This window comes from Sparassis crispa (genome assembly GCF_003851025.1).
Source record: "Sparassis crispa DNA, contig_000008F, whole genome shotgun sequence".
In the NCBI taxonomy this organism is placed as follows: domain Eukaryota; kingdom Fungi; phylum Basidiomycota; class Agaricomycetes; order Polyporales; family Sparassidaceae; genus Sparassis; species Sparassis crispa.
The window spans coordinates 930,344-955,289 of NW_020939755.1; the positions used below are offsets into that span (position 1 = coordinate 930,344).

Here is a 24,946-nt window from a genome sequence, read left to right on the forward strand (position 1 = left end):
CTCCACTACGGCTGGCATCAAACATTGGAACAAACAAACGCCACCCGGGCACGTCTCACAAATCAGGCAGTCACGCACCGCATTTTCCGCAAAGCTTACCGGTATTCCTCCACCTGCTTGAGCCTCATCTGCTGTCTCGCAGCCTTTTGTCGTGCTAAGTCTGAGATAATATAATGGATTTCATATATAACTAGCTATACAAGTCCTCTTCCGCACCAAAACTTATGTGCAAAGTGAATAACAAGGGCGTGCTGCTCTCGAGGTGCAACCTCCAGAATATATAAATTCCAGGAAAATGCGGTGCGCGACTGCCTGATTTGTGAGACGCGCCCGGGTGGCGTTTGTTTGTTCCAATGTTTGATGCCAGCCGTAGTGGAGAGTTTGGGGGGAATAAAGTTAGGGAGTTTGGATGTTCACGTGATTGTCATGTGATCGGTGGCTGATATGTTCTGGGATGAAGCTTGCGTGAAATGTTCGTATATCGCCCCCCTTAACTCGAAACTACGGTGGGAAGGAGCCTGGTCGCGAGCATGTGAGCGTGCATTGGTGACTGGTAACATGTCACACCTGTGACTTTGAACACGGTGAGCACCATATAATGGCACTGTGTTTCGTAAATACATGGAAATAGATTTAATAGACCTTATATACATATCCTCAAACCATTAAATAGAGTTGAGGAGGTATGAGATGTCTTGGGCATACTTCACAATCCATCCGGTGGAGCTCCTGCGAAGGTGACTATGACACAGTTGCCACGACTTCTACTGCGTGGCGTCTATATCGATGCTCTGCAGGCAGCCCCAAACCATGACTCTCAGTATTCTTAGGGCTTGGTTTGATTGGTAGTTCACAATTCAGAAACCGGTAAAAATATGAAATGTAGTAAGTAGTCTATGTTCAAGATGACCACAGCTCCGTACAAACGATGAGGGCATTCTGCCAGACAAGACGGCGCACAGCCATGTTGCGAGAGTGTACGTCAACAAGAGTGGCAAGGCGAGCATCAAGAGCAAAGATTTGCACCTGAGTGAATGGACAATCTGGGGGATCGCAAGGGACATGAGATAAAGTCGCGGGACCGACGCGGAAGGGATTATCATCCTCCCAATCTTGTGGGTTCTGTTCAAGCAGATGGTTCATGAGAACAGCATCATCCGCAGCATCCCAGTCAATGCCATACAAGGATGGGTCATCTACTACCTCATTGACTGCATTGCGCACCCGAGACAGTCCACGCGGCCCGTCCTGCACCATACTGAACAGAAAGATGTCACGCGGACTGCGCGAGCGTTCTCCTCTGATCTGAAGGCGGTGAGAATTCCATGCATGAGCCCACTCCTGTGCATCGTCATTGATAGCGTCCAGAAAGAGATAGTGCAGAAGCCAGATATGCGCAGCAAGTCGACGGTTAAAGCCGTGGTTGACCTCCAGGTCCAGGAAAAAGTTCTTCCATTTCTGCCCAAATCCATGCGTGACATCATACCAAAGACGTTCGATCCGTGTGTTATGGACACTTGTAGGTATACCAAAAGAATTAGTAGACCGATCGAGTGGGAAACAAGAAGGGTGGACATCACCTTCCCCAAATGTATGATCCACGGCCAGACCCCTTATTGACCTCCATCCACTCTGCAACCAGGACGTTTTCCGTCCCATGGTCTCCTCTGACTCTGCTGGGTGTGCCATGAACATGTAGACTGTCAAGGAATAAGTCCAGTACTGTGTTCGAACGGTTGTTGTTGCTCGCCCTGATGCCGGTAATGAGACGAGATTTACCATCGATAAAGCAATGGATGACAATTTTGAAGCGGATGAGACCTATCATTAAGAATTAGCATACACTACAAGAGAGCTGGCAGCAAAACTACGCACCATGTTGGCCATCATGATGCCACAATGAGTTTGCTCCGGCAACCTTGTAGACTTTGCGATGAATGGTGCGATTACCGAACATTCCGGGAGCTCCGTGAACTCTAATATAGGATCCAGCAATGCGTAGGCGAGGGACGTTATGACCGGAAGCCTTGAGGCGACCATCGAGCATACGCCTGCCAAAGTCCGGGAACACGTCCAGTACTGCGGCAATGAAGGTGTCAAGCTCGTCGTCCGTGAGCTGAGAGGTAGGTGCAGTGGATGAGCGGTAGGTACGAGAGATGGTGCCATTCGCAGCTATCCTATCGGTGTAGACAGGGGCACCTGGTAGGACAAGATTGTGCTCCAGCGCTCTCCTGCGAACCGTGCGTGCAGAACAACCAGTGACTAGTGCGATTGCGGAGTTCCCCCGCAATGCAAGAGCCTGCTCAAGGAACAGTCTGTCAATCTCGACACGAGGACGTCCGCGTTTGCCTGTATGATAACGATGAGCGACAACAAGGGGGTCTTCTTGCAGGGGGTCTGAGCTCCGATGACAGGCAAGGTCCAGCGCCTCTAACATCGCCCCTGCGCTCCGGCGAAGCGTCGCAAACTCTACCAGAGGGAAAGCTAGTTGATGCTACCAAGAGATGTGTCATCAGAGAACTGAAGTGTTGATTGAACTAAAATGTTTGAACTCACCGCTTCCGCAGCAGCTACGAAGGAAAGCACCTGGTCCCGCTGCTCTCCAAGATGCCCAACATCGCCTAATTGAGTGCGAAGGGCCCGGTTGACTCGCTCCTTCAAGACGTGATAGGCAGCCCGAAGGTTATCCAATTGTTGAGACATAGAGTAAAGATTCTAATGCGATGAGGTGGTGCTAGCTGACGGGAGGACCGAGCAAAGAGTTGAAAATGCCCGGCCAAAAGGCCTGCAGTCCCGATAGGTAACAAAAATATATCTCTGTAATACTGATAGCATATGCAGAGGTTGGATCTTTGAATGTCAATGCACTCACCTATCTCTGCAGGATTCCGCAGGAAAATATGAGGCGATGCATAGGATGCATTGCCTAAAATTCGGGATCCTCAGAATTCACGACGATCATTCGTGCAGTATCCGTCAGGAATTTTCGAATACATACCTCTGAATTCCTGGACAATGTATGCCCAGCCAGATATCCCGCAAGATACTCCAGTCTTGTGCAGGAGAGTGCAGGATTCCGCGGTAAATCACATGATCCCTAAGATTCCATGAGTTGACGTCTACCTTGTATTTTTGTCTAGTATTGCCCCTCAAAGAACAAGTTTAAAAATGCATGAAGCACAACGGATTTTGTTGAGGGCATTTCAGGCTGGCGTTGTGCGACGCCGACTCGAGTTCACCGGCAGACTAGTAGTAATGTGTGTAGGTGGTTTCAAACTTCTTGCTCAAACAACTCCGAAACTTGGAACTCGACCGCCATCTGTCGTTGCATGCATGTGATCCCAAATTCGTACTGCCATGATCATGATGGGTGCGCATAATTTCTTCTTGCTTCGGAGGAAGGACTTTGACTGTTTGACCTACCTCTACATTTTACACCCCAAAGCTACTACTCTGCAGTTACTTCCTCCACGAAGTCCGAAAGCCATGAAGCGCCAATTTACAGGCAACTCATAACAAATGACATTGATGGGCCGCGCCGGTAGTATCTCAATTATTATCGGTGTAGCAGAGGCAGACCCGTACTATATGTTTTCCCAAATAAAAGGTGCTTCGGATACCAGTGTCTTGACCCCTAACTTGACCTATATTAGATCTCCATAAAGCTTGGGACCTTGCTGTCCGGACCAAAATTCATTCCTTCGCGCAATCCTGGATCAAAGGGGACAGTAGCCTGCTACCGTCCGGACAACCGACAGGCCCCAGCGTTGGAGGCGTGCACGAAGCGAAGCTGAAAATATGTTGCTGGTAGCCCAAAACACGTCCAAAGGCCCGCGAGGCACAGACAAATTCGGCCTCGCGAAAGCCCAAGAGCATTCCGAATGGTGGAGGACCTAGAAGGCATGGTCCTTGTGGCAGTGTACTCATAGTGGTAGCATCGCCGGAATTTGGAAGTCCTCTGCTAGGACCTAACTGCGCTACTACTATAACTGTCTTTGTCTGTACCAAACCGGAAGTATCGAGCCATGTCCAGGCCAAACTGACCCAAAGACTGTCGGGACTAATTTGGAGGTAGCTATTATCCATTGGCTGAGGGAGATACTGCATTTGCTTCCTGTACAGGGACTTTGGCTGATCATGATGTGAAACTCACCTTGACGTATCCCCATCCCTTGGATCTCATTCAGATGTCTCCCATTTCTCTGTTCATGCTCATGCTTTTTCTTGGCACGATTTCTGACTGCCCTCCCACTACCCATGATTATGACCGTTCCAGCTCATCCGACCCAAGATCTTTCCAGATTTTCCAACAGGAGGGCAAAGTACATGCGCACGTACAGCTCCCGTTATCCACATTGACAGACCTTCACCGTTGCACGATCTCAGACGGTCGGACGGTTTGCAATTGCAGTATATTCGCATTCTGATTCTATTGCATTCCTCCCGCGATGGCAATTCGTGAGATTATGGGGCTGCTACACCCTCAGTCTTACCTTCCACTTGCCTTCCCCGCTGTCTTGATGATGTGCGCTTCAGTGACTTCTTCTGTCTGATATTTCATAGGAGTGTTCTTATTACTTTTTTACCCAGGAATCACAGGACGGGGCCCTCGTGCACTGCGAAACATGGAATAAGCCACGAGATGCGCACGACGAACCCATAAGCGCAGAATCTCTGTACCCGAACACAGCTTTCTAAAGACATGTCCGACAGGCCGACCGATCACCGAGGAGACTGACAATGTCAGGAAGCACGTTCTGCAGTGCTATCCCAGGAAAGACTTTGTTTGTGCACATTCGTTGGAACACCCTCGGAGCTGCGTACTGATCTGTATTGGCTATTCCGCGCGTTGGTAATGGGGAATGAACCCACGGAATCTACGTCACGCCGCACGATGCATACGGTAAGGCCGAGGGTAGGTGCGCATCTTCTCCGTACTTCCTGCTGCTTCTCAGCTTCTGCCTACAACATTGGCGTTTGTGAGCAATAAACAGTCTCCGTGCTCCGGCGGATCTCCGTGCCCCGGCGGATGACTCTTGTCCTTCATATGCTTGAGCGGCATCTGCGAACATCGCCGCCTACTTACTTCTCGAGCTCCTCACGGCACCTTGGACAAATTGACTGCACCACCGCCTCCCACTTCCATGAAAGCCGTATATTCTGCGAGCGTCTCGTGCACGGATCACCACCAAGAAGATACTGTTGGTCCGCAAGTATACCCATTGCTACACAGTTCGCCATTGACATTCTCCAATTTGTACATTGGCACACATTATCAACGAGCCTGTCCCTGACCCCAGTGCATTGTCCACCGCAGCCCTCCTGGAGATTCATAGGGCGCTACCATCCAAAAATGAGATCCGACACCTGCTCCAACATGCCTTTGCTCGGGGACTGCTGAACTGTCGCAGACCCCTGCATCGCGTTTAGGTTAACCACACCGGGCAGGCCCGCGCCCGTCTTCTGCGGCGTCGCATGCGCGCCCGTGGCAGGCTTGCGGAACGCCGCCATGGACGGCGCGAGCCTGAGTGGCGTGCCGACCGTCTCTGGAACGTCTGCGCCAGAGCCTGGTGGGAAGATCGCATCGCCGGGCGGGGACGTGGATGGCAAGGCTCCCTCCTGGCTTTCCTCCTCGGACTGCGAGTACAAGCCACGGACAACGGCGGGACCCAAAACCGCTTCCGCTTGATTGAGATCCTGCATAGAGAGACACCATCAACGATCACCTCAAGGGCAGGAAACGACCCGAAGAGAATGCGACATACCGCCCATTTCGCGCCGACCATCCACGACCCACCCAGGACCTCCCCATTCTTGCGCACCGCGCGCATCGCCTCGACGGGATGCACGAACCCGATGCGGAAGCAGTTCGAAAGCTCCGTGCTAGGCTCGGGGGGTGTCGTCTCGCCGAGCGAGCGGAAGTACTCCGCGGTGACGCTGTACTTATCTGGCGGGTAGCCAAAGACGATTATGTAGAGCGGTGGGGACTGCGACGTGGGTATAGGTCCGGGTTTGGGAGTCGTGGACTGAGACGAACGGAAGGCGGAAGTGCGACTGGTCGAGGCATTAAACGTAGAGGACTGGGATGATGTGAGTTGGAGCGGGATGAAGTCGAGCGAGCGGTCGACGTACGCGCACACGCGACGGGCCCGAATCTGTGTATACTTCGTTCATCATATCATTGAGCGAGGCTGTGGGTGGCGCGTCTTCCCCCGCCAATACATGTCTCTGTCGTTGTCTGCGAAGAATAGAAGCCCTCTTAGGGAAGCCACAGATTCATGGATGAGAGTGGCACACCTCGAAGTTTCAAACATGGAGTCCATCCCAAAGTCTGAGGCAGAACTGCCTGCAAACATCTGGTTCATTTTCGCCTTCGTCTGTATGAGAGGCACTTCGTCGGAGCGCTGGTTGCCTTGTTGCTACGGAGAGAAATACAATTAATACCACGACATGAGACTCCTTCACAAGAATGCTTACGCCGCTTGGTTGGACGGACTGCGGAGGAAAACCGAGGGCACATAAAATACCGTCTAGGAATGACATGCAAGGATAGCACGCACGATCAAGTATCCGGTCTGGTATTGGTGTTTAGGGTGCGATAATCCATCGACGTATGGCGGGCCCATACCCAGAGACCCACCAAATCCCATCCCATAAGTACTACCGCCAAGCGTATTTCCGCGTACCCTTGGACTGCCCGCAGCTTGTGGCGGCATACCAGCTACAGTGAAGGTCGGGTTTGCAGGATGCGGGTGCGCATATGAGAACGTTCGCGATTCTTGTGAAGGCCCTGAAGTAGAGGAAGATGGGTAAGAGGTGCTAGAATACATCTTAGCGGTTGACTTTTACACGAAGTCTCGACGACAGGAGAGGAAAGGATAAGGAGATTCGAGAAGCAACAACTTTGGCGTGTTGTCTCCGGCACGTGATCTCTGGTAGATCGCATCGGGCACCACAAGCGCTCTCGAGTTTACCTCTCAGCCCTGGGCCAATTAGCAGTTTGTATGATTCTCCATTGCGCTTGTGCTCACCACGTCTCTAACTACTTCGACCCTAGAGTCAAGACAGACTGGCCGGCCGCTTGCTTTTCTCCTGGTTTTTTCGAATCTATTATACCCATCTATCATTGTCCTAATCGGATCGCTCGAAGTGCTTGACCTTTTACTATATCCATATCGAATTGCGCGCCAGCTTCTCTGTCAAGCGCAACCCAGCGAGCATGTCAGACCAAACCACCCTTTTTCCGTCTATTGGTAAGATCGCGGATGAGACTCAACGGCTTCCAGAGCAAAAGAAGGAAGGGGATTCAAATGTCTTCGCCGAACCTGAAGGAGATGAGGATAGACCTGTGCAGGAGATAGAGTCACTTTGCATGAAGTGCCGAGAGCAGGTATGAACCTTTTGTAGATTTCTTGTCGTGCCATGTAGTTCATTCCCGCAGGGCGTAACCAGGATGCTGCTCACATCAATTCCCTTCTTCCGCGAAGTAATTGTCATGTCCTTCCGGTGTGAGCACTGCGGCTTCCACAATAACGAGATACAATCGGCGGGAAGTATCCGTCGTACGTTTTTTTTCTGTGCTTGCCGGGAGAAGTCTCACATGTTTCTAGCGGAGGGCGTTGTTTACACGGTCCGTGTCCTGTCGCGAGATGACCTAGACCGACAGATCGTCAAGTCAGCGACCTGCACTGTCGAGATTCCAGAGTTCCAACTCACTCTTCCTCCCTTACGAGGGCAGCTCACGACAGTCGAGGGGCTCATCCGAGATATCGTCGCGGATCTCAGCGCCGACCAGCCTCTACGGCGCGTGCAGAACGAAGCCGCCTACACGAAGATCGAGGGCATCCTGCACGGCTTCAAGGAGATCCTCGCAGATTCTGAGGACGAAGAGGAGGAATCAGAGAGTACACCACGCGGGCCAAAGTTCCCCAAGGCATCCCAGAAGGACGCGCCCATGCCCACATTCACAGTGCGCCTGGACGACCCTTCGGGCAACTCGTTCATCGAATTTGTGGGGAGCATGGCGGATGCGAAGTGGAACATGCGCATGTACCATCGGACGCGCCAGCAGAACGTCGACCTCGGGCTCGTCTCGGAGGAGGACGTGGGACCCACGCCTCCGCCAGAGCTCGCGAACCTTGCGGATGGAGAAGAAGGAGAGGTAGACGAGGACAGGCCAATCACCAAAGGACTTGAAGGCGAGAACGAGGAAGTTTACGTGTTCCCCGGGACATGCTCTAGCTGTGGGCACCACATACATACACTGATGAAGAAAGTCAACATCCCATACTTCAAGGCACGTCTTATCTGTGCTGGGTTCCCTGCTTGTGATTGACTCTATGAACCAGGACATCCTCATCATGTCAACGAATTGTGACAGATGTGGATACCGAGACAATGAGGTGAAGTCCGGCTCAGCCATCTCCGACCAGGGCAAACGGATAACTCTCAAAGTCGAGGATCGTGAAGATCTCAGCCGCGACATCTTGAAGGCATGTCTCCCATCCATTGTATTAACATATGTTAATAGGTTTGATGCAGAGCGAGACGTGTGGTCTTTCTATCCCAGAAATTGATCTGGTGCTACAGCCGGGTACCCTCGGTGGGCGATTCACCACATTGGAAGGTATCCTCGATCAGATCTACGAAGAGCTCTCAGAGAAGGTATTTGCGGCGAGGGATACCGTGGGAGAGGACAACGCATTCGAGAACTTCCTCGAGAAGCTGAAGAAGGTGAAGAATGCAGGACGGCCCTTCACTGTGATCCTCGACGACCCACTCGCGAACTCGTTCCTTCAGAACCTGTACGCCCCCGATCCGGACCCCAACATGGAGATCGTTATGTACGACCGTTCATGGGACCAAAATGAGGACCTAGGTTTAAATGACATGAAAGTGGAAGGATACGAGGGTGAAGCAGTGGCCAAGGCCGCTGCTGAGGCGGCTGGGAAGAGGGAGGCAACGAAGGAACACGCTAAATCATGAGAAATGTACGTTGTATTATAGCAGAAGAAGTCAAACCTATAGACGCTGTATCAAGTACACTATCACAGGATCTAATTCGTTCATAACATTTCCAAGGCTGAGTACTGAGTACTCAGGCTGACTGAGTGTTTACGCGAACTACTTGACTTGCCATAAGTAGTTGGAATCGATCACTACTTTTGGTTTCAGCGGCGTGGTAAACTGTCAGACATCATACACCATACTATATCTCATGCGTAAGAAAGATGTCCGTGCAGACTTGGATTCCGCCCGAGAGCGACCCGAAGACGCGTCATGGGCTCATGGATCAGCCTCAAGACAAGGGAGTGCTTGGTATGCTTTCTGTATATATGTAAGGTTTATTGCGCAACATCTAAAATCGACCTCAGGTCGCTCGGAGCCCAAACCCGGCGATAACAGACGACAATACTACAGGTTCCTTCTCCGAATTGCAACCTTAAACGAATTCTTCTCCGACTACTGTAAACGGAAGTCAGTCTGCCTTACCTGGCCAGATGGTCGCAAGCTCGATCCCTTCTGGTTGGGCTGGAAGGAGTTCGAGAAGGCTGTAGGGTGTCTTGTCTTCCCTCAGCCGGTGACTTCGGGAGAAAGCGATATTGCGGGCCCGGGAAAGTTGCCCAAGGACGACGGTTTCTGTCTCGCCATTGCGGCGCACCCACAAGTTAACTATCTGAAGAAATCCAACCCAACAGAGGAGCAAATCAACGCCATCATCAAGGAGCTCAACGACTGCGGCCTTGAAGTCTCACGGTCAGATCCTCTGTGGTACCGAGGCGGGATATTGGACATAATGTGGATGCCCGCTGGTGCTGATTCCGAAGAATAGAGCTATCTCGTGAGTTGTAGGCATCTCCCCGACAGTCATTGCTGAATTCTCCAACAGTCTTCCTCCTCGAGATGTGAAGTTCGTGAGGTGATGATATTGATCATGAGACAAGGTGTTCTTTGGACCGTGTAATATTCGTTTGCCATTTCCGTACTTGTATCATTATTGGATTCATTGAACAAGAGACCCACCATGGTAGTATCCGCTGCGTTCGGCTGCATATCGGCGAGTAAAAGTAGTCATGCATGCTCCCAGAAGCTTTGACATCTTGTCGCTCCTTCTCTCAGCATGTGCGTGTATATTTTAGATATCATCCCCTGAGGCTTTGAAGCTTGATGCCTGGGTCCTGGACACTCGACTACTCCTACAGCTGTTTCCGCTGATACTGGTGTTGGTGCTCATAGCGAAGTTCTCGTCGAGATCTGGTCAGGCCCGTTGTTGAAGGGTCGTTCTATAAAATTGCTCCTTGCGTGAGAACACCTGCTCATCGTGCTTCACGCTGGGACTGTTCTGACCCTCATGATGATTATGCTTCTCCGGGACAAATCATCCTGACCTATGCCACTGCGTTGTTGCCAGTAAAACGGTGTTTGAAACGGACGAGATTAGCTGACTACGCCAACTACGTGGCTCAGGGACAAAAAGGACCCCAGTAAACGAGAAAACAGGGGCACTTACGTAATTTAAATGGACTTATGGTTCTTATTTAAGGGCATAAGGCCAAAAAGGACATAAGTCATATTCCAGACTTATTTGAACCTTAAATAAGGGTTGTCAGACCGAAAAGTCTAAATAGATCCCTAAGAGAAAGTTGATGACTTGGGGTTTAGTGAAAATCATCATGCTTGGTATATTTTCCGTTAATGGTTTATTGTGCAACATCTAAAATCCATTCCAGGTCGCTCGGAGCCCAAACCCGGTGATAACAGACGACAATACTACGGGTTCCTTGTCCCAATTGGAAATGAATTCTTCTTCGACTACTGTAAACGGAAGTCAGTCTGCCTTACCTGGCCAGATGGTCGCAAGCTCGATCCCTTCTGGATGGGCTGGAAGGAGTTCGAGAAGGTTGTAGGGTGCCTTATCCTCCCTCAGCCGGTGACTTCGGGAGAAAGCGATATTGAGGGCCCGGGGAAGTTGCCCGAGGACGACGGTTACTGTCTCGCCATCGCAGCGTATCCACAAATGAACTATCTGAAGGAATCCAAACCGACAGAGGAGCAGATCAACGCCATCATCAAGGAGCTCAATGACTGCGGCGTTGAAGTCGCACAGTCAGACCCTCTGTGGTACCGAGGCGGGATAACGGACATAATGTGGATGCCCGCTGCTGCTATTCCCGAAGACTAGAACTATCTCGTGAGTCATAGGCATCTCCTCCACAGCCAGTGCTGAATTCTCCAACAGTCTTCCTCCTCGAGATGTGAAGTCCGCGAGGCGGCGATATTGAGACAAGGGGATCTTTGGATCGTGTAATATTCGTTTGCCGTTTCCATGCTTGTGATCGTTTTTGGATTTGTTGAACAAGAGAGATACCCACCCTCGTCGGCAAGTAGAAGTAGTCTTGCGTGCTGGGTTACGCCGTCAACTCGAGCTACACGGATTCAATTGCCCATTGGTTATTTTCACAGGGGGGAAAGTATTTACAAATATTGCGCAGCCGGACTGCCATTGGCAGAGATATGCCGAGCAAATATTTCGCGTCAGCATGAGCATCCCCGTTGTCGAAGATCGTGGGCCGACAATTCTCTCTTGTGCTTGATCGATGTTCTTCGGATGCCCTGTCCCTGGAATGAGACAGAAGGCTAATGATCGGTAACTGCTATGTTTTTGTTTCCTTCAAGTTGAAGGTAAACCGACCACGCAGCCAGAGATTTAATTGCCATTTTTGTACTCGTAGCTTCTGTGAGACAGGCTATACACCGTTATTAATACGGGGCGATAATTCACGTCTACGTGGTGTAACGACTCGACTACTGGAGCGTCGTCAGTGTGCAAAACGCGCGCGAGGGCCATCAGGGCGATATGGATCCTTCGTGTGGTTCTTGAGCCTGGCAACTGAGGCGTGTGCCATTGGCCCACGTATCTCACTCAGGCACACCATCTTGCTCGTGGCCAATGCGGGGTGGAAATAAAGCTAACCAATTTGAACGCGAGGTAGTTTACTACTAGTGGTGAGTCGGGACCGCCATGACCGAGCTGGGAGAGTATGCGTATGAATTTGCAAGCACGGCATGAAGTATCTACATCTGACTTAAACAACTGAGATGCGCGTCGGCACGCGAAGGCTGTGGCCGCTTGCGACGCGTTCGCAAGCGCCGGTGAATGACACGCACCACGTGCCAGGAGGCCGCGATGTCACGGTCACGTCTTCGAAACTCGAGCTTGACTTCGTATCCGACGCTGCCAGTGTGCACAATGTCGGAGGCAGCTCCAGAACGCCAGCCCTTACTGCGAGCAGCAGATGTAGACACAACCGAAGTCTACCCTATCATTCAATTGATTCGAGAAGTCTGTGCTCTCCTTTCCCTCCCCGATTACGTTCGGACTCATTTATCATACAGGATGTTATGGTATCCTTCTCCAATTTCCTAGACTGCACACATCTGCTGATATGTCTCGACTGGGTTCAAATCAGCACAATATTGGTATGCAATCTTCAGTTTCCCGTAAATGTTCCTTCTCAATAACCCTGACAGATATTGCACTCTCCTATGAGGCCGTCAGTAAATTCACCAGTCGTTCTACATGTTTTATTGATTTATTTGCAGTTGATTGCTCCGGAAGTTACCATTAATCTCATCCTACCACTCGAGGAGAAGTACAACAAAATTCAGCGTCAAGGCAACTTGTCCATCGTTTTCTGCTTGCTACTTAACCGCGTCTACTTCATTCGCGACACCCACCTGAGTACTGCACCTCTTTCGCGCACGAGAGCCGCTCTGTGTGAGATCCTAGCCATACGGACGCTGCGTGAACATGCACACAATATGCTCGAACTTGCTTTGGCTGTCACCATGAGCTGGCCCGTGTATTCTGGTGCACCTCCAGAGCTTCTGCAACGTGCTAGGGAAGAGCGTGAAGAAGACCCCGAGGAGAGAGTCGGGAATGCCATCGAGATGGCAATCCTAGGTCAAGCAAAACGATTCACTAATAGCTCCGCTTGTCAAAAAGTCATTGAGGGAATTTGGAGGAAAGGTGTCATGACATATGAGTTCTGAGTGAGCGCTGACATATGAATGTAGTGGAAAGATTGTGTACCAAGCGGACAGCAGTCGTTCAATCCTCTCGGATGTACGTTTGCAGTCACACCAGGTGCACTGTCACTCATCCTGCATTTGCAGACCTACAAGCGAACACCCATCCACTTCTACGACCCATACAAGGCCCCTCTGCTTGATCACTATCGGTGTGGCCCGTTGCTATACTATCTGTGTAGACATTCTGACCCCGCACTCGGCATTCAGACTGAAGGTGCCAGCGATCCGTTCTGTGCTGGAATACACCAAGTTCGACTTTGCTTATCTATTCAGTGTGGCCGCTGACAGAGCACGTCGCAGTTTCTTGGTCATGTTCGTCTTGTTCATCGTGGCCCTCGAGTTCAATACTATGGGCCACATCAACGTGGCTGAGGGCATATTCATGATCTATGCCCTCGGATTCACTCTGGAGAAAGTCGCGGCTATGCAGGAGCACGGTATAACACGTTCGTTCTTACGTCTGTTACTATCGGAACTCTTGGCTGATGTGTCACTATCAGTATACTTCAAGGGAACGTGGGTGAGTCGAACAGTGAAGCTTTGTGTTGTACCTGGCTATACACAGGGCTGAAGTTGAGTCTTAGAACGGCTTTGACCTAGCTTTCGGTATGTAGGGCTTTCAGCAGAGGTCCCCTTACCCCTCCTTGAGCTTCAAATTCTAGTCACTCTTTATTGTGCGTATGCGATACTCAGGCTCGTTGGGGTATACAATCATAGTACGGTAATTTACCAGCAATTGCGGTCGATCAATACTGATGGATTTTGCAGGACATTGGGCTCGCGAGCTGGGGATTGACTTCCTTGCGTTGATCGCTGTACTCATGTTTCCTCGGTGTGTGCATCGTTGAAGCCAGTAGCAGGCGAGCTGACGTGACCCACCCGACTCTTCAGGCTGGCATTCGTCACTCTCAAAAACAACGTCATGGTCCTGTCCCTCCGAGCTATGATTGTGCAGTTCGTCGCCTTGATGTGCGTAGCGGCATTCTGCTTTGGGGGGTTTATGTACGCGATTTGGACGTAAGTGCTACAGGGATAATGTGTGCAACGACTCTAATTTGTGTTGCTTTTGTGATCCCAGTTTCAGCAGAAACAAAGCTGGGTGAGTGGAACACATTCTCGACATCACAGCTTCTTAATAATTTGAATACAGATATTCAGCTAGGTATGCCACCCATGTCTTACCGCTCTTCCCGATTGTTATCCCTGACTAATTTTACCCATATCAAGTCAAGTCGCCTGGTGGATGCTCGATCTGTGGTTTGGGCTTGATGCAAGTCTATTCGATGCTGCAGGTACCCACTTCTTTACCCTCACGAGCTTCATATTCTATGTCAAACCCAGCTGCGATCCATCCTTGGTTGGGCCCGGTGACGATTGTCACTTACGCAAGTCTTAGCAACACTTTGCTGCTTACAAGTAGGTATTCACTGTATACCGGTTTTCCGCAACAGTGCTAACAATGTCCCTGTAGTCTTGGTTTCTGTAGGTGTCCAAACGAACCTAAGTGAGGCCTCAGCTGATGAGAATGTCATAGATACTATCCCACACGTTCTCGACCATCAATGACGATGCCAGTGCCGAAGTACGGTTACCCTCTGTATCGAGTACAACGACCTATACTGACGGTCTCTATTAGGCAATGTTTCGCCGGGCTGTCTCGACTATCGAAGGGTAAGTTACACATGGTAAGTGAGGTGCAGCACACCTAATTTGCGCAGAGTCAAAGCGGACTTCCTCTTCTCATACCAACCACCGATCAATCTGGTAGCGCTATGTATTCTACTCCCAGCTGGTTATATCCTCTCCCCGAGGTGGTTCCACAAGGTCCGCTATCTTCTCTGCGTCTCCATACCGAAAGCTGACTTCTAGAACTAAAGCTGAACGTGTTCATGATCAGGTACCATCGATACATTCTACAATGATGAAATCGTCTGGTTTACATGACTCCATGCAGGCTTACAAGTTTCCCCGTCTTGCTGCTCATTGCATGGTATGAGAGGCAAGCAAAACGGAGTGGCTCATTTACGTTCTACGAGACGGTCTCTGCAGCTGCAGAAAAAGTATTCGATACCCTGCCTCGACATCTGAAGCGTCTCAGTAAGCTGAACGTCCCTCCCAGTCGTCTGCATATTGATTGGCATTTCACTACAGCGTTCTTTGAAGGCCTTAGTGGGCCTGATGCAGACATAGATGCGGTAAGCTCTTACATGTCTCTGATCTCCATGCACTCATCAGTGTGGCCAGATCTTTGAATTGGAGGACGAATTTGAAGAGAGTGCACTAGATACCGTTGAAGAACCTACCTCTTTCGCTGGTCTTCGTCCGCGTCGGATGTCCCACGGCTCCCGTCGCCCCACCGTGGGACGCTCCACCCCCCCTCGCTCATCGCGTAAGAGCGAACAGCAACAGGTAGGGCACCCAAGTGGGCCCTCGTCGTCCCGGCACCGCCTGAACTCCATAGTCACCCACTGGGAGATCCCGCAGAGCGTCTCTAGTCCGCTCGCGCAGATTTACCAACCGCAATCCACGGAGGAGAACTTCGCGGATGGCCAGGATGGCGTGAGCCCCAGCGTCAGCTACGGGCGGCGGCGTTTGTCGTCCCTGCATCAACGATCTACTATGGATTTGTCTGGGGGGCCAGGACACCATGCTACGGCGTTCAAACGCTTCCCAACTACCAGCCCAGGTTCTCGCTCTGGAGGCCTGTCATCTCAACCATTGTCTGAGAGCCCTGGCCAGCGCTCTGACATGCGTTCTCATACTAGTCTTGAACAGCCGGAGACCGCCGAGCAGATTGAGGAGAGCCAGCCTCAGGCTGGTATCCAGAGGCGCTTGGACACAATTGAGGAAAGGCAGAAGAGGATAGAGGACTTGCTTGTACAGTTGTCTGAGAGGGTCGTACATTAGGCCGCGCTTTCGTCGTCATGCTCTCTTGCGGTCTTCCTGTGATTAATTTACGATACGTCATGACTTCTGAACTTCCACAAATAATGGTCTATTGGCAGGGGCACATTGAAGTAATAACATCGGGTATACCACCCACGCGATAACGAACATCGACAATTAGTAGATCCCTGGTATAAATTTGTACTTGACAATGGAGCAGTAGCGCTCCCAGTCTTTACCGTACTTGACGGCGCATCTGTAGAAGGAAGTTTAATATTCAAAGTCAAAGGCAAGCATGCAAGGCCATACGCACCGCTCGAAGTCGCGACCACAACGGTGGATCAAAACAACGATGAAGAACACCGAATAGAAGTACGGGATGGGGGTACATGTACCGATGACCAGACCCCAGGTTAAACTCATGATCCAATCGGCAACATAGTTCTAGAAGAGGGTCAACAACGGAAATTACAAAGTGAACATGATACTCACAGGCTTGCGGGAGTATCTCCACCAACCATCAGTCAGAAGACGGTTGCTGCAGAATGGAGCGCGTCAATTATCAGCAAAACCAAAGTCCAGGTTTGATTCGTACCCATGAGCAGTCTGGATGAAGCTCGGGTTCTTCAGAGTTCCCCAGGGTAGCTGCGGGAAGGTCTTGCGGTACGTCAAGGTGCCCTGCGTTTGCATTTTGAAACGGCTCTTTTGCGACATGGACGTGTCCCATCTGATAAACAGGAGAGAAGGCTCAGCGGGGGTGCGAGTCGCGGCATGAAGGATAGCTTACACGAAATACGCCAACAGCAACGTCGTGAATAGGGCAACGTATGTAGGGGTAGAGAAATGATACTTTTTTGGATCATGGGAAGCCATGTACACCACAGAATAGATGTAGGACTGAAAACGGAACTCAGTAAAGGTAGAAAATATTTGAGCAACCACTTACGAATGGTACTCCTGCAAAGTTCCAGAAGATGACAAGGAAACCCCACCTTCGGCACGATAAGATTTTAGGGACTGCATAATCCCGCAACACAACTTACTTCTCATGGAACATGTCCCATGTCTGAGGAATACATTCTTCACCTTTCGCACTAGGTCGCTTATGTCAGGGCAGTGGATATGTGTTGTGCAATATTCTCACCAAGCATTGAGGTAAAGCCATGTCGCCAGGCACATGAAAGCCATATTGGGCGTAACATAACCGAATTGTTCGTACTGTTTGCAAGCGCCCGAGACAGACATGAAAAAAACGATGACCCAAGGAATGCGGACTTCAAGCCACATCTTGAGATCAATAGGACCAACGCGAGGGTTGAGGCAGGCGCCCATAAACACGTCGTAGACGAAGTTGCCTGACATCCGAATTTGATTGCCTGTTGCAATGGTCAGGAAATACATTCCAAAGGAGACACCAAAGCCAACAATCATGGCTACAGTCATGAGATGACCGAAGTTATCAATGATTTCTGTCATTCGGAAGATTCCAGAGATGTGGAGGACGGCAGCAGTAATCATGGTCGCGTAGACGCAGAAGGTGGCGTTGCACCTGTACATGAGCGTTTTGTACCCCAAAGATGGAACAGGAAGGCCTTCTTGCATGTAACCAGGCATGATCCAAGCGAGGAGGAGCTCGTAGGCAATCAATCCGGAGTAAACTTTCCAAGCATACGCGTTCGGGCTCGCGTCCTAGTACGCGTCGAGATGAGCGCACAATATGACCAGAAATTCACGGGTACTCACTTTGCTGATGTGAGCCCACATCCGTTGTAGGAAGGGTTGGATGTCATCGACGGAGTCAGGACGCACCAACTGGCCATCGTAGAACACCAGACAAATCCAAAGGTAGTACATAAGGGTGGGGAAGCCAGTCATGATGGCGACAACTCCTCCGGGACCACCAAATTCGTATCTAAACTATCTCAGCTACTACCTATTAGGTACACTGTCTCCGAACTTACTGGTCATGCTTGTCCAATAGATGGTCAGTTTTCCTGCCTTCGTCAGACGGTGTCACCACCGTCGTACCGTTGCTGGAGACGATTCTTTGACGCATACCTGACTTGGAAGTCATGATGGGGCAAAAGGGTGTGCAACACCCTGCCAATGAGGCTTGTACGTGGACCCGACCGACGTCGACTGGCAGCAGCGACTTGGACGCGTTGTGCGCAAAGTTGAGACTGGTACGATTCCATTTAAGCGAATGATCACATGACCGGTGCCACGTTTTCTATCTCCGCTCTTCTCCGCGTTTATTTCTGCTTATGTCAGGCTGTGGTTGCATTCGTCCCCTCCGCAAACGACGTTGTTCCTTCAAACGTCCTTTCTCCAATCTGCCCTCGTCACTGCCTTTGCGCGACACACTGTATTATTATAGCTTCGGACTTATTAATCTATACGTGGAGAATGGCATCCTCGGTTTTCTACAAATTCAAGTCTCAGAAGGACGAGTCGAGGGTAACATTCGATGGTACCGGAATCTCCGTGTTTGACTTGAAGAAAGAGATCATCTTGGCCAATAACCTTGGTAAAGCTAATGACCTTGACCTCGCTGTTCTTGACAGCTCTTCTGGCGAAGGTAAGCTTCTCGTAATATAAGTAGACTGGTCGAATTCTGACGGCGGGTTGTGAGCCCAGAGTATAAGGACGACTCGTATATCATACCTCGCTCATCTTCGGTGATTGTGAAACGCGGTTTCGCGCGACCTGGGAAGGGTAAAGCTGCAATGTACATTGCTGGTACAGGTAGTTCTTCCACTTCGGCTGCACCGAATTCTGCCGCGAAGTCCACGCCAAGTGGATCCAACTCTTGGCATAGGGCCCCAGGTAACATCTCAAAGCGCTTTGATTTCAAAGAAAAAGAAGAATACGCCACTGTCTCTCCGACCCCGCCCAAACCTGCTGCAGTTCGTTTCTTTCTTTTCACCGCATCAGCTCTGTCTCACGCTTCACAGATTACTGTCAAGTCTGCTGTCACCAAGGAGGATGAAGCCGCTGCAATGGCGGCCATGTTCCAAGCGCAGACAACGAATTGGGAGGAAACCCAAGAAAAGATGTCTCAGTTGGTGTCGCGCCCATGCGGGTTTCCTGTTGACGTAGTAGATCCTATTCTAATGAACGTTATTTTCCTTTTTGTATGTTTGTCGTTGCGACAACTACTGTTACAGTGCGGTGCGCATTTATACCAATCCTCGTGGGACTGCTGGTCGTGGAGGCAAGCCGTTCCATGGTTCACACCACCATCAACCTGAACGTCCTCTGCCGCCGAGTTACGTCTGCTATCGTTGCGGTCAGAAAGGTTTGCAGATTTTTACGTGAGCTACCTCCTGAGTTTTCTGATTGTGTTCAAAGGTCATTGGATCCAAGATTGTCCAACGAACAACGACCGCGAATATGACAATAGACCACGTATCAAGCGCACAACAGGTATCCCTCGTAGTTTCCTCAAGGCAGTCGAATCACCCAGCGGCCAGCTCGGTCAGGGTGTGATGGTCACTCCAGAAGGTGGCTATGTCGTTGCGCAACCTGATTCGTACGTGATGTGAGTATCGTAGAGCAACAATAGGCTGACAATCATCTTAAGCGCGTCATGGCAAAAGCAAGTTACTCGGCACAAAGGTCTGACAGAAGCCGACATCCGCGAACGGACACCGATAGATACAAGCATCGTGTGTCCCATAGACAACAAGCTGTTCCGCGATGCGGTGAAGACGCCATGCTGCGGCACCCTGTACTGCGAGGAGTGTGTCCAAACCCATTTGCTTGAACGAGACTTCATCTGCCCGAACTGTGGAAGCAAGATCTCTTCACTCGACAAGCTCATCATCGACAAGCCTATGCGCACGAAAGTTGGCGACTACATCGACAAGGAGGTCGAAAAGAGCCGGCACGAGGCCGAAGAGGAGGCACAGACAAGTACTCCGGAAGCAAGCAGCACAGACAAAGTACGACCTCGTTTTTTGTGATTTCTGATGGTGCGCTGGCTGACACCTATGTAGAACGGTACTCCTGCAGAGCTCGCTGCATTCGACCAAGAGGCATATGCAGAACAGCAGTCGATGGGCGACATAGACGTGTCGCAGATCATCGCCGACAGCATTCCCCAACTTCAAGCGCAGATCAACCAGATCCAGATCATGTTGAACAACCCGTCTCTTCCGCCCCAGGTGCGTCAGCAGACGCAGATGAAGCACCAGCAGCTGCAGATGGAGCTCCAGCAGGCGCAGCTGGCTTCAGCGATGGCGGCGACCTTCCAATCCGGACAGGCCGCGGGCATGTCGTTCAACAACATGCAGGCGATGCCAGGCTACCAGCAGGACTTCCGCCAGTGGACGAATCCCTTCCCGAACCAGCAGCCTGCGGGCCAGGACTCGGCATACCAACGGCTGCCGCTCAACAACAGACGGCGGAATTTGAAGCGTGATCGCCCGTCAGATTTCTTAGAGGTTGGTGGCGAGAGCGAGCAGAAAATGGGGAGATACTGGGAGTAACTAGTAACTTTGGAGCGTCATCACTGAACACTATCATATCAGCAGCACATCTCATGCACTCAGTTCTATCCCTAATTATTCACATGTAATTCTTGCATCGCATTGGCTGCAATAAAAAATCATGGTTCACCTCAGAACAGTTTCACCTAAGTACATCCATAGTTTTAAGTACAAACATGAGGCTTGGGGAGAGGTAATCATGTAGGCCAACTACGATACAGCTACAGGCGAATCAGTCGGCAATCGTTGAGGCGCTACCTTCTTCAGCAGCGTTTGCTGATAGCTCTCCCATGCGGCAATCAGCTGGCGAGAGCTGATAAATAACGACGTACAAATGGTCCGATCGAAAAACGTACCTGTTTCTGTCTCGAGATCATGCCTTCAAGGAAGCCCTCTAATGATTCCTTGAAGTCCTCGATCCGCTCGTGCTCGAAGCGCGCCACCTCCGACTTCACGAGCCGCGATACCGAGTCAAACTCCTGCTTCGCGTCCAGCGCACGCCTCTCCGCCTGCAGCGACAATGAGCCTTGTCAACAATCGATCGTGAGGAGGGCTGTGCTCACGTCCGCTACGAGAGCAAGGGAGCGGCTGAGCTGGTCTGTTGGCAGCTTGCCCTGCGCTCGGTTGCTCTCGTGTGCTTGCTTGACGCGCTTGAGGTTGCTGTCTGCGTTCTGCCACGCGTGGTACGTCCGCACTCGGGAGCTGAACGCCATCTGCACAACATTGTCTATTCAACAGCAACTTGGGCAGACACAGAAGAAGGCTCACCCGCACGGAATTTATCAGGCGTGCATACTCATCGACTGCACGATAGGAAAGTCAGTGAACGCGCAAGTGCCAGCTAATTGTGTTGATCTCCACCTGTGCTCATGATGGTGACCATATCTTCCTGCGACTGTATGGTCTGCAGGTCCTGCGCCTTTCGCTCCACCTCTGCGAGGCCGGTAAATGAGTTAGAAAGCTGTTTCCCTACGTCGGAGGTCGACAAATCCGCAATGGTCTGGGCGAACTCCGCAGTCGCTGCAGCGAGCTCTGAACGCGACGATGTGTGAGCAGGAAAAAGCCCGAAGTGAAGCAGGCGACATACCTGTTCGTTGCTTCGTCACCGCATCGATAGCCTTGACCAGGCCGCGAAGCTGCGTCTCCAGGCTATCGAGGTACGCCTTCTGTCTGTCAAACCACTGGCAAGAAGTGTGAGTAGACCGCCACAACATAGTCAAAGTGTTCCAACCTCGTCTGTCTCGTGGAACCTTGGGCCAGCAATTGACTGTCCGATGGACGCCATCAAACCTCCCTTCTCATGCGCCATCTCAGCCTTACGGTGCTTGATCTGTAGGACATGACTGCGTCAATACGCTAGTAAGCACAGCGCCAATGGAGTAAGCGCTCACATCAAGCGAGAATGTGTCGCTTTCCAGGAACAAGCGGAGGTCAGGGTCCTTCTGAAGTACCGGGTGGTTCGCAATCTTCTGCACACATTTCTCGAGCGCAAGACGGCGCTGCTGAACGAAGCCCTGGTGGAAGCGGCCGAATGGGTTCTTCTCGGGCACGGGCGGGACGACAACGCCAGGGTTGTTCATTGAGAGCGTCTCGTAGAGCCAAAGGAAGTCAGAGTACCGGCGGAGCACCGAGAAGGAGGACTTGCTAAAGAGGGGGTAAGTCGTCTGCGAGCGTGGAACGTTAGCATTCTGTAGCATGGAGCGTAGTGCATTACACACCTTGGTATGCACTGTGTACATCGTAAATGCCCGTATGGGGTCCCCAACGCGTTGTGGGTCGTCCACCGTGATCATGAAAACGGGTTGTAAGCCATTTTCCGCACGAGACGTGACAGGCAGAGGACTTGTCGCCTGTGACTGACGATTAGGGAGCACCGCGAAAAGCGCAGTGTGCACTTACAGCAGAAGCAGGATGGCTGCGCTCCCCCATGAGCCGCGCAGACTGCAGAATTGGACGGTCATCGTCATCGTCATCATCCGATACGCTCCCCCGCGCACGGGGCAGAGTCGCGGAACGCGAGCCGCTGATGAACGCGCTCTGTGAGCCCTGCCAACCACCTACCGTCTCACCACCGATGGACAGCCCAGCGAAGGAGCGTTCAAACGTGGAGCGCGGGGCCTGGTCCAGCGGAGTGTGGAATGCAGGTTCTGGCTTAGAGGCATGGGAGCTGGAAGAGGTCGTGGAAGAGTGGGTAGCATGGCCCAGGACGCGCACAGACGCGTCGGCCGGTGCGAATTGACTTGCGGATGACGATGCTGGTGGAGAAGTGGGCGGAGTCTCTGGTATCAACGACGGAGGCGTGGACTCTCTGACAGGGTGTGGCTTTGCGGGTGTGGGCGTGATTGCTTCGTCTATGGTAGATATGCTTTCGCGGAAGCCGGGAGAGAGAGTAAATGGCGACGACGGTGACGGCGATTCAGGTTCGACGTGCGCAGCGACATCGAGTGGCTCTAACTCAGTCTGGAATCTGGAGCTCCCGAAACTGGGTGTGTCGGGAGTAGGAGTGGTGCTGCGGGCACCGAATACGTCTGGCTGAGTCGTTTCGGGCTCATGCGGGGCAGACGGGGATTGAGCTGTGCCAAAGGTCGCCCACGGGTCCGGCGACCCTGCTCTGTGGTTCGCGAAAGGGTTCTCGAAAGGGTTCTCCATCGCGACTTGTCGAGAGGATGCAAGGAGGTCGTCGAAGCCGCCGTCGTCCATCTGATTAGTCCAGTGTTAGATACAGAAAGTCCAGAAAAATGTAGAAGTGCGCGCACACGCCGGTCTTGACTTTCAACAAGTAATACAAAATAGAGATGCTTTCGCGGTAGCCTAAGCAAGTAAGTACTGGCCCCAGCAGTCGGGCGTCTCGCGGACTCCGCTGGGCGCTAATTCACGCTGAGCGCTTGGGATATTACTTGAACAGTACTTGAATCGGTGACGTCCTCATCTCAAGCAACCGTGTCGTATCTCGTCTCAGTATGAAGAAACCGAAGACAGGCCTGTTTATGGATCACTCTACGGTATGTTGAGACCGCGGACAGTGTCTAAGAATCTCGAGTACTTCTGACAGGTGAATACACTCTATGATCCCTCCCGCCACACTCATTAAGGGTCACATTGTAGTCTGCCTACGAGAGATAACGTTGTCACTAGGGTTTTAGTGCCCGGTGAGATACGTTCCTGATGACCCCCTTTGAGCTACTACTCAGACTTCGGTGAGTTGCCACGTTGTTTGGTTGCCTTTAACTTTGTGCATCTTCAAGCTCGAAACGCCGTTTCCCCTGGCTGGTGTTTTGATCAAGAGGGCTATCGCCTTTGACCTTGGATCCTCAGTGACCAATCTGAGTTGTCTACTCTTCGGGACCTCGATATTGAATGCGAATATTTGGAGTTGCTTAATTGTCCCTCCTGGCTGGGAGCACACGGTGAGAGAGTATACGATTCAGCACTTGCGGACCATAATACAGTTCGGAGATGTAAGGTTATGCCTTCACGCCCGTGTATTGTGCAGACTCACGTAACTTGCAGATACCAGCCATGGGACGGTGGCGATGGTATCATGGTCATGCACTCGTTGATAAGAAACTTCAGCATGAAGTGCTTCTATGTTCCTTAAGCTTTCCCGGATCAATTACTGGGCATACTGTTCTCACTCCACTTGAACTTCACTAGCATGGCGCATTCTAGAGCTTCTGTCGCGAGCGCTGTACCAGCGAGAGAAGCTAGTCTGCATCAAAGTAATTTGTTTGCCAGAGGTGGGGCGGGACTGCGGCGTCTAATTGCAGAATTGACGGTACATGAAGCCTATAAAGTACCTGTTGGGGTCTGCTGCAGATATCGGCCTCTTGGCACTCCCTTCCCCTCCGGGTCCCAAAGAGTGGCCAGTGATAGGAAATGCCTTGGACATGCCCATCTCGCACCACTGGCTCACATTTGGACGATGGGCCGATACCTATAGGGATCTTGTATCCGTCACTCCATTCGGGCAAACAATCGTGATCATCAATTCCTACACACTCATCACAGAGATGCTCGAGAAAAAGAGTGCCATATACTCCGATTGCCGCCAGCTCTTTGTTAGCGGCAAACTGATCACGCCGTTGCATGTCGAGGCTCCTACGCGAGGCAGAGCATGGTGACGTTGACGTAGCACAATCTATACACAGGTCGGTGCCTTTGTTCATTCACTGTACTTTCGATGAAGGATGACGACAGGACTGCTGGCGCGGTTATCCTCTCCATAGCATTTAGGTATCAGGTCAGGGAAGGCGACAATCCCGTGGTGAAGATAGCAGATGTGGCATTGCACAATTGGTCGATCGCGTCAGTGCCTGGTGCATTTGCGGTGGACGTCTTTCCTATACGTGAGATCCTCTCCATGGCAGCGCTATTCTTGTTTGACACTGAATGACGATCTTCTTATCCAGTATGTACCAGAGTGGTTTCCAGGTGGGAATTGGAAGAAGACGACAGCTTTGTGGCCCAAAAACTTCAAA

General features: G+C 51.3%; 10 protein-coding genes across 10 annotated transcripts; 6 read left to right on the forward strand and 4 right to left on the reverse strand.

Moving 5' to 3' along the window:
* Positions 1-857: 857 nt before the first annotated feature.
* SCP_0903140 (predicted protein) lies at positions 858-2,703 on the reverse strand (the record flags this gene model as incomplete). Its single annotated transcript, XM_027761547.1, has 5 exons — positions 858-1,122; positions 1,184-1,516; positions 1,581-1,821; positions 1,876-2,494; positions 2,557-2,703. The coding sequence occupies 5 exons, from the start codon at positions 2,701-2,703 to the stop codon at positions 858-860; spliced, it is 1,605 nt and encodes a 534-aa protein (XP_027617348.1).
* A 2,637-nt stretch (positions 2,704-5,340) lies between these two features.
* SCP_0903150 (hypothetical protein) lies at positions 5,341-6,830 on the reverse strand (the record flags this gene model as incomplete). The annotated part of the gene is made up of 6 exons (XM_027761548.1): positions 5,341-5,697; positions 5,766-6,080; positions 6,133-6,238; positions 6,298-6,419; positions 6,478-6,495; positions 6,561-6,830. 6 exons carry the CDS (start codon positions 6,828-6,830, stop codon positions 5,341-5,343), a joined length of 1,188 nt encoding a protein of 395 aa, XP_027617349.1.
* Positions 6,831-7,219: 389 nt separating this feature from the next.
* Positions 7,220-8,985, forward strand: SCP_0903160 (Zinc finger protein; the record flags this gene model as incomplete). Its single annotated transcript, XM_027761549.1, has 5 exons — positions 7,220-7,390; positions 7,442-7,562; positions 7,611-8,296; positions 8,349-8,492; positions 8,542-8,985. The coding sequence occupies 5 exons, from the start codon at positions 7,220-7,222 to the stop codon at positions 8,983-8,985; spliced, it is 1,566 nt and encodes a 521-aa protein (XP_027617350.1).
* A 245-nt stretch (positions 8,986-9,230) lies between these two features.
* Positions 9,231-9,832, forward strand: SCP_0903170 (hypothetical protein; the record flags this gene model as incomplete). The annotated part of the gene is made up of 2 exons (XM_027761550.1): positions 9,231-9,318; positions 9,375-9,832. 2 exons carry the CDS (start codon positions 9,231-9,233, stop codon positions 9,830-9,832), a joined length of 546 nt encoding a protein of 181 aa, XP_027617351.1.
* Positions 9,833-10,673: 841 nt separating this feature from the next.
* On the forward strand, positions 10,674-11,182 carry SCP_0903180 (hypothetical protein; the record flags this gene model as incomplete). The annotated part of the gene is made up of 2 exons (XM_027761551.1): positions 10,674-10,680; positions 10,731-11,182. The coding sequence occupies 2 exons, from the start codon at positions 10,674-10,676 to the stop codon at positions 11,180-11,182; spliced, it is 459 nt and encodes a 152-aa protein (XP_027617352.1).
* A 1,068-nt stretch (positions 11,183-12,250) lies between these two features.
* SCP_0903190 (predicted protein) lies at positions 12,251-15,999 on the forward strand (the record flags this gene model as incomplete). The annotated part of the gene is made up of 25 exons (XM_027761552.1): positions 12,251-12,343; positions 12,397-12,405; positions 12,471-12,480; positions 12,532-12,554; positions 12,604-13,005; positions 13,078-13,241; positions 13,300-13,341; positions 13,393-13,538; positions 13,593-13,612; positions 13,677-13,698; positions 13,755-13,808; positions 13,861-13,924; positions 13,984-14,109; positions 14,171-14,191; positions 14,243-14,254; positions 14,320-14,384; positions 14,434-14,508; positions 14,564-14,574; positions 14,627-14,674; positions 14,729-14,763; positions 14,811-14,916; positions 14,970-14,989; positions 15,047-15,189; positions 15,244-15,287; positions 15,337-15,999. 25 exons carry the CDS (start codon positions 12,251-12,253, stop codon positions 15,997-15,999), a joined length of 2,418 nt encoding a protein of 805 aa, XP_027617353.1.
* Positions 16,000-16,155: 156 nt separating this feature from the next.
* SCP_0903200 (Delta(24(24(1)))-sterol reductase) lies at positions 16,156-18,052 on the reverse strand (the record flags this gene model as incomplete). Its single annotated transcript, XM_027761553.1, has 10 exons — positions 16,156-16,234; positions 16,292-16,422; positions 16,471-16,516; positions 16,574-16,705; positions 16,766-16,875; positions 16,925-16,970; positions 17,022-17,072; positions 17,123-17,667; positions 17,722-17,890; positions 17,940-18,052. 10 exons carry the CDS (start codon positions 18,050-18,052, stop codon positions 16,156-16,158), a joined length of 1,422 nt encoding a protein of 473 aa, XP_027617354.1.
* Positions 18,053-18,384: 332 nt separating this feature from the next.
* Positions 18,385-20,468, forward strand: SCP_0903210 (Uncharacterized RING finger protein; the record flags this gene model as incomplete). Its single annotated transcript, XM_027761554.1, has 7 exons — positions 18,385-18,556; positions 18,616-18,884; positions 18,933-19,039; positions 19,146-19,276; positions 19,330-19,510; positions 19,562-19,922; positions 19,977-20,468. 7 exons carry the CDS (start codon positions 18,385-18,387, stop codon positions 20,466-20,468), a joined length of 1,713 nt encoding a protein of 570 aa, XP_027617355.1.
* Positions 20,469-20,678: 210 nt separating this feature from the next.
* On the reverse strand, positions 20,679-23,168 carry SCP_0903220 (Vacuolar protein sorting-associated protein; the record flags this gene model as incomplete). Its single annotated transcript, XM_027761555.1, has 10 exons — positions 20,679-20,771; positions 20,825-20,977; positions 21,032-21,181; positions 21,237-21,271; positions 21,330-21,500; positions 21,556-21,649; positions 21,700-21,798; positions 21,860-22,132; positions 22,187-22,318; positions 22,368-23,168. 10 exons carry the CDS (start codon positions 23,166-23,168, stop codon positions 20,679-20,681), a joined length of 2,001 nt encoding a protein of 666 aa, XP_027617356.1.
* Positions 23,169-24,247: 1,079 nt separating this feature from the next.
* Positions 24,248-24,589, forward strand: SCP_0903230 (cytochrome P450; the record flags this gene model as incomplete). Its single annotated transcript, XM_027761556.1, has 1 exon — positions 24,248-24,589. One exon carries the CDS (start codon positions 24,248-24,250, stop codon positions 24,587-24,589), a length of 342 nt encoding a protein of 113 aa, XP_027617357.1.
* Positions 24,590-24,946: the final 357 nt, after the last annotated feature.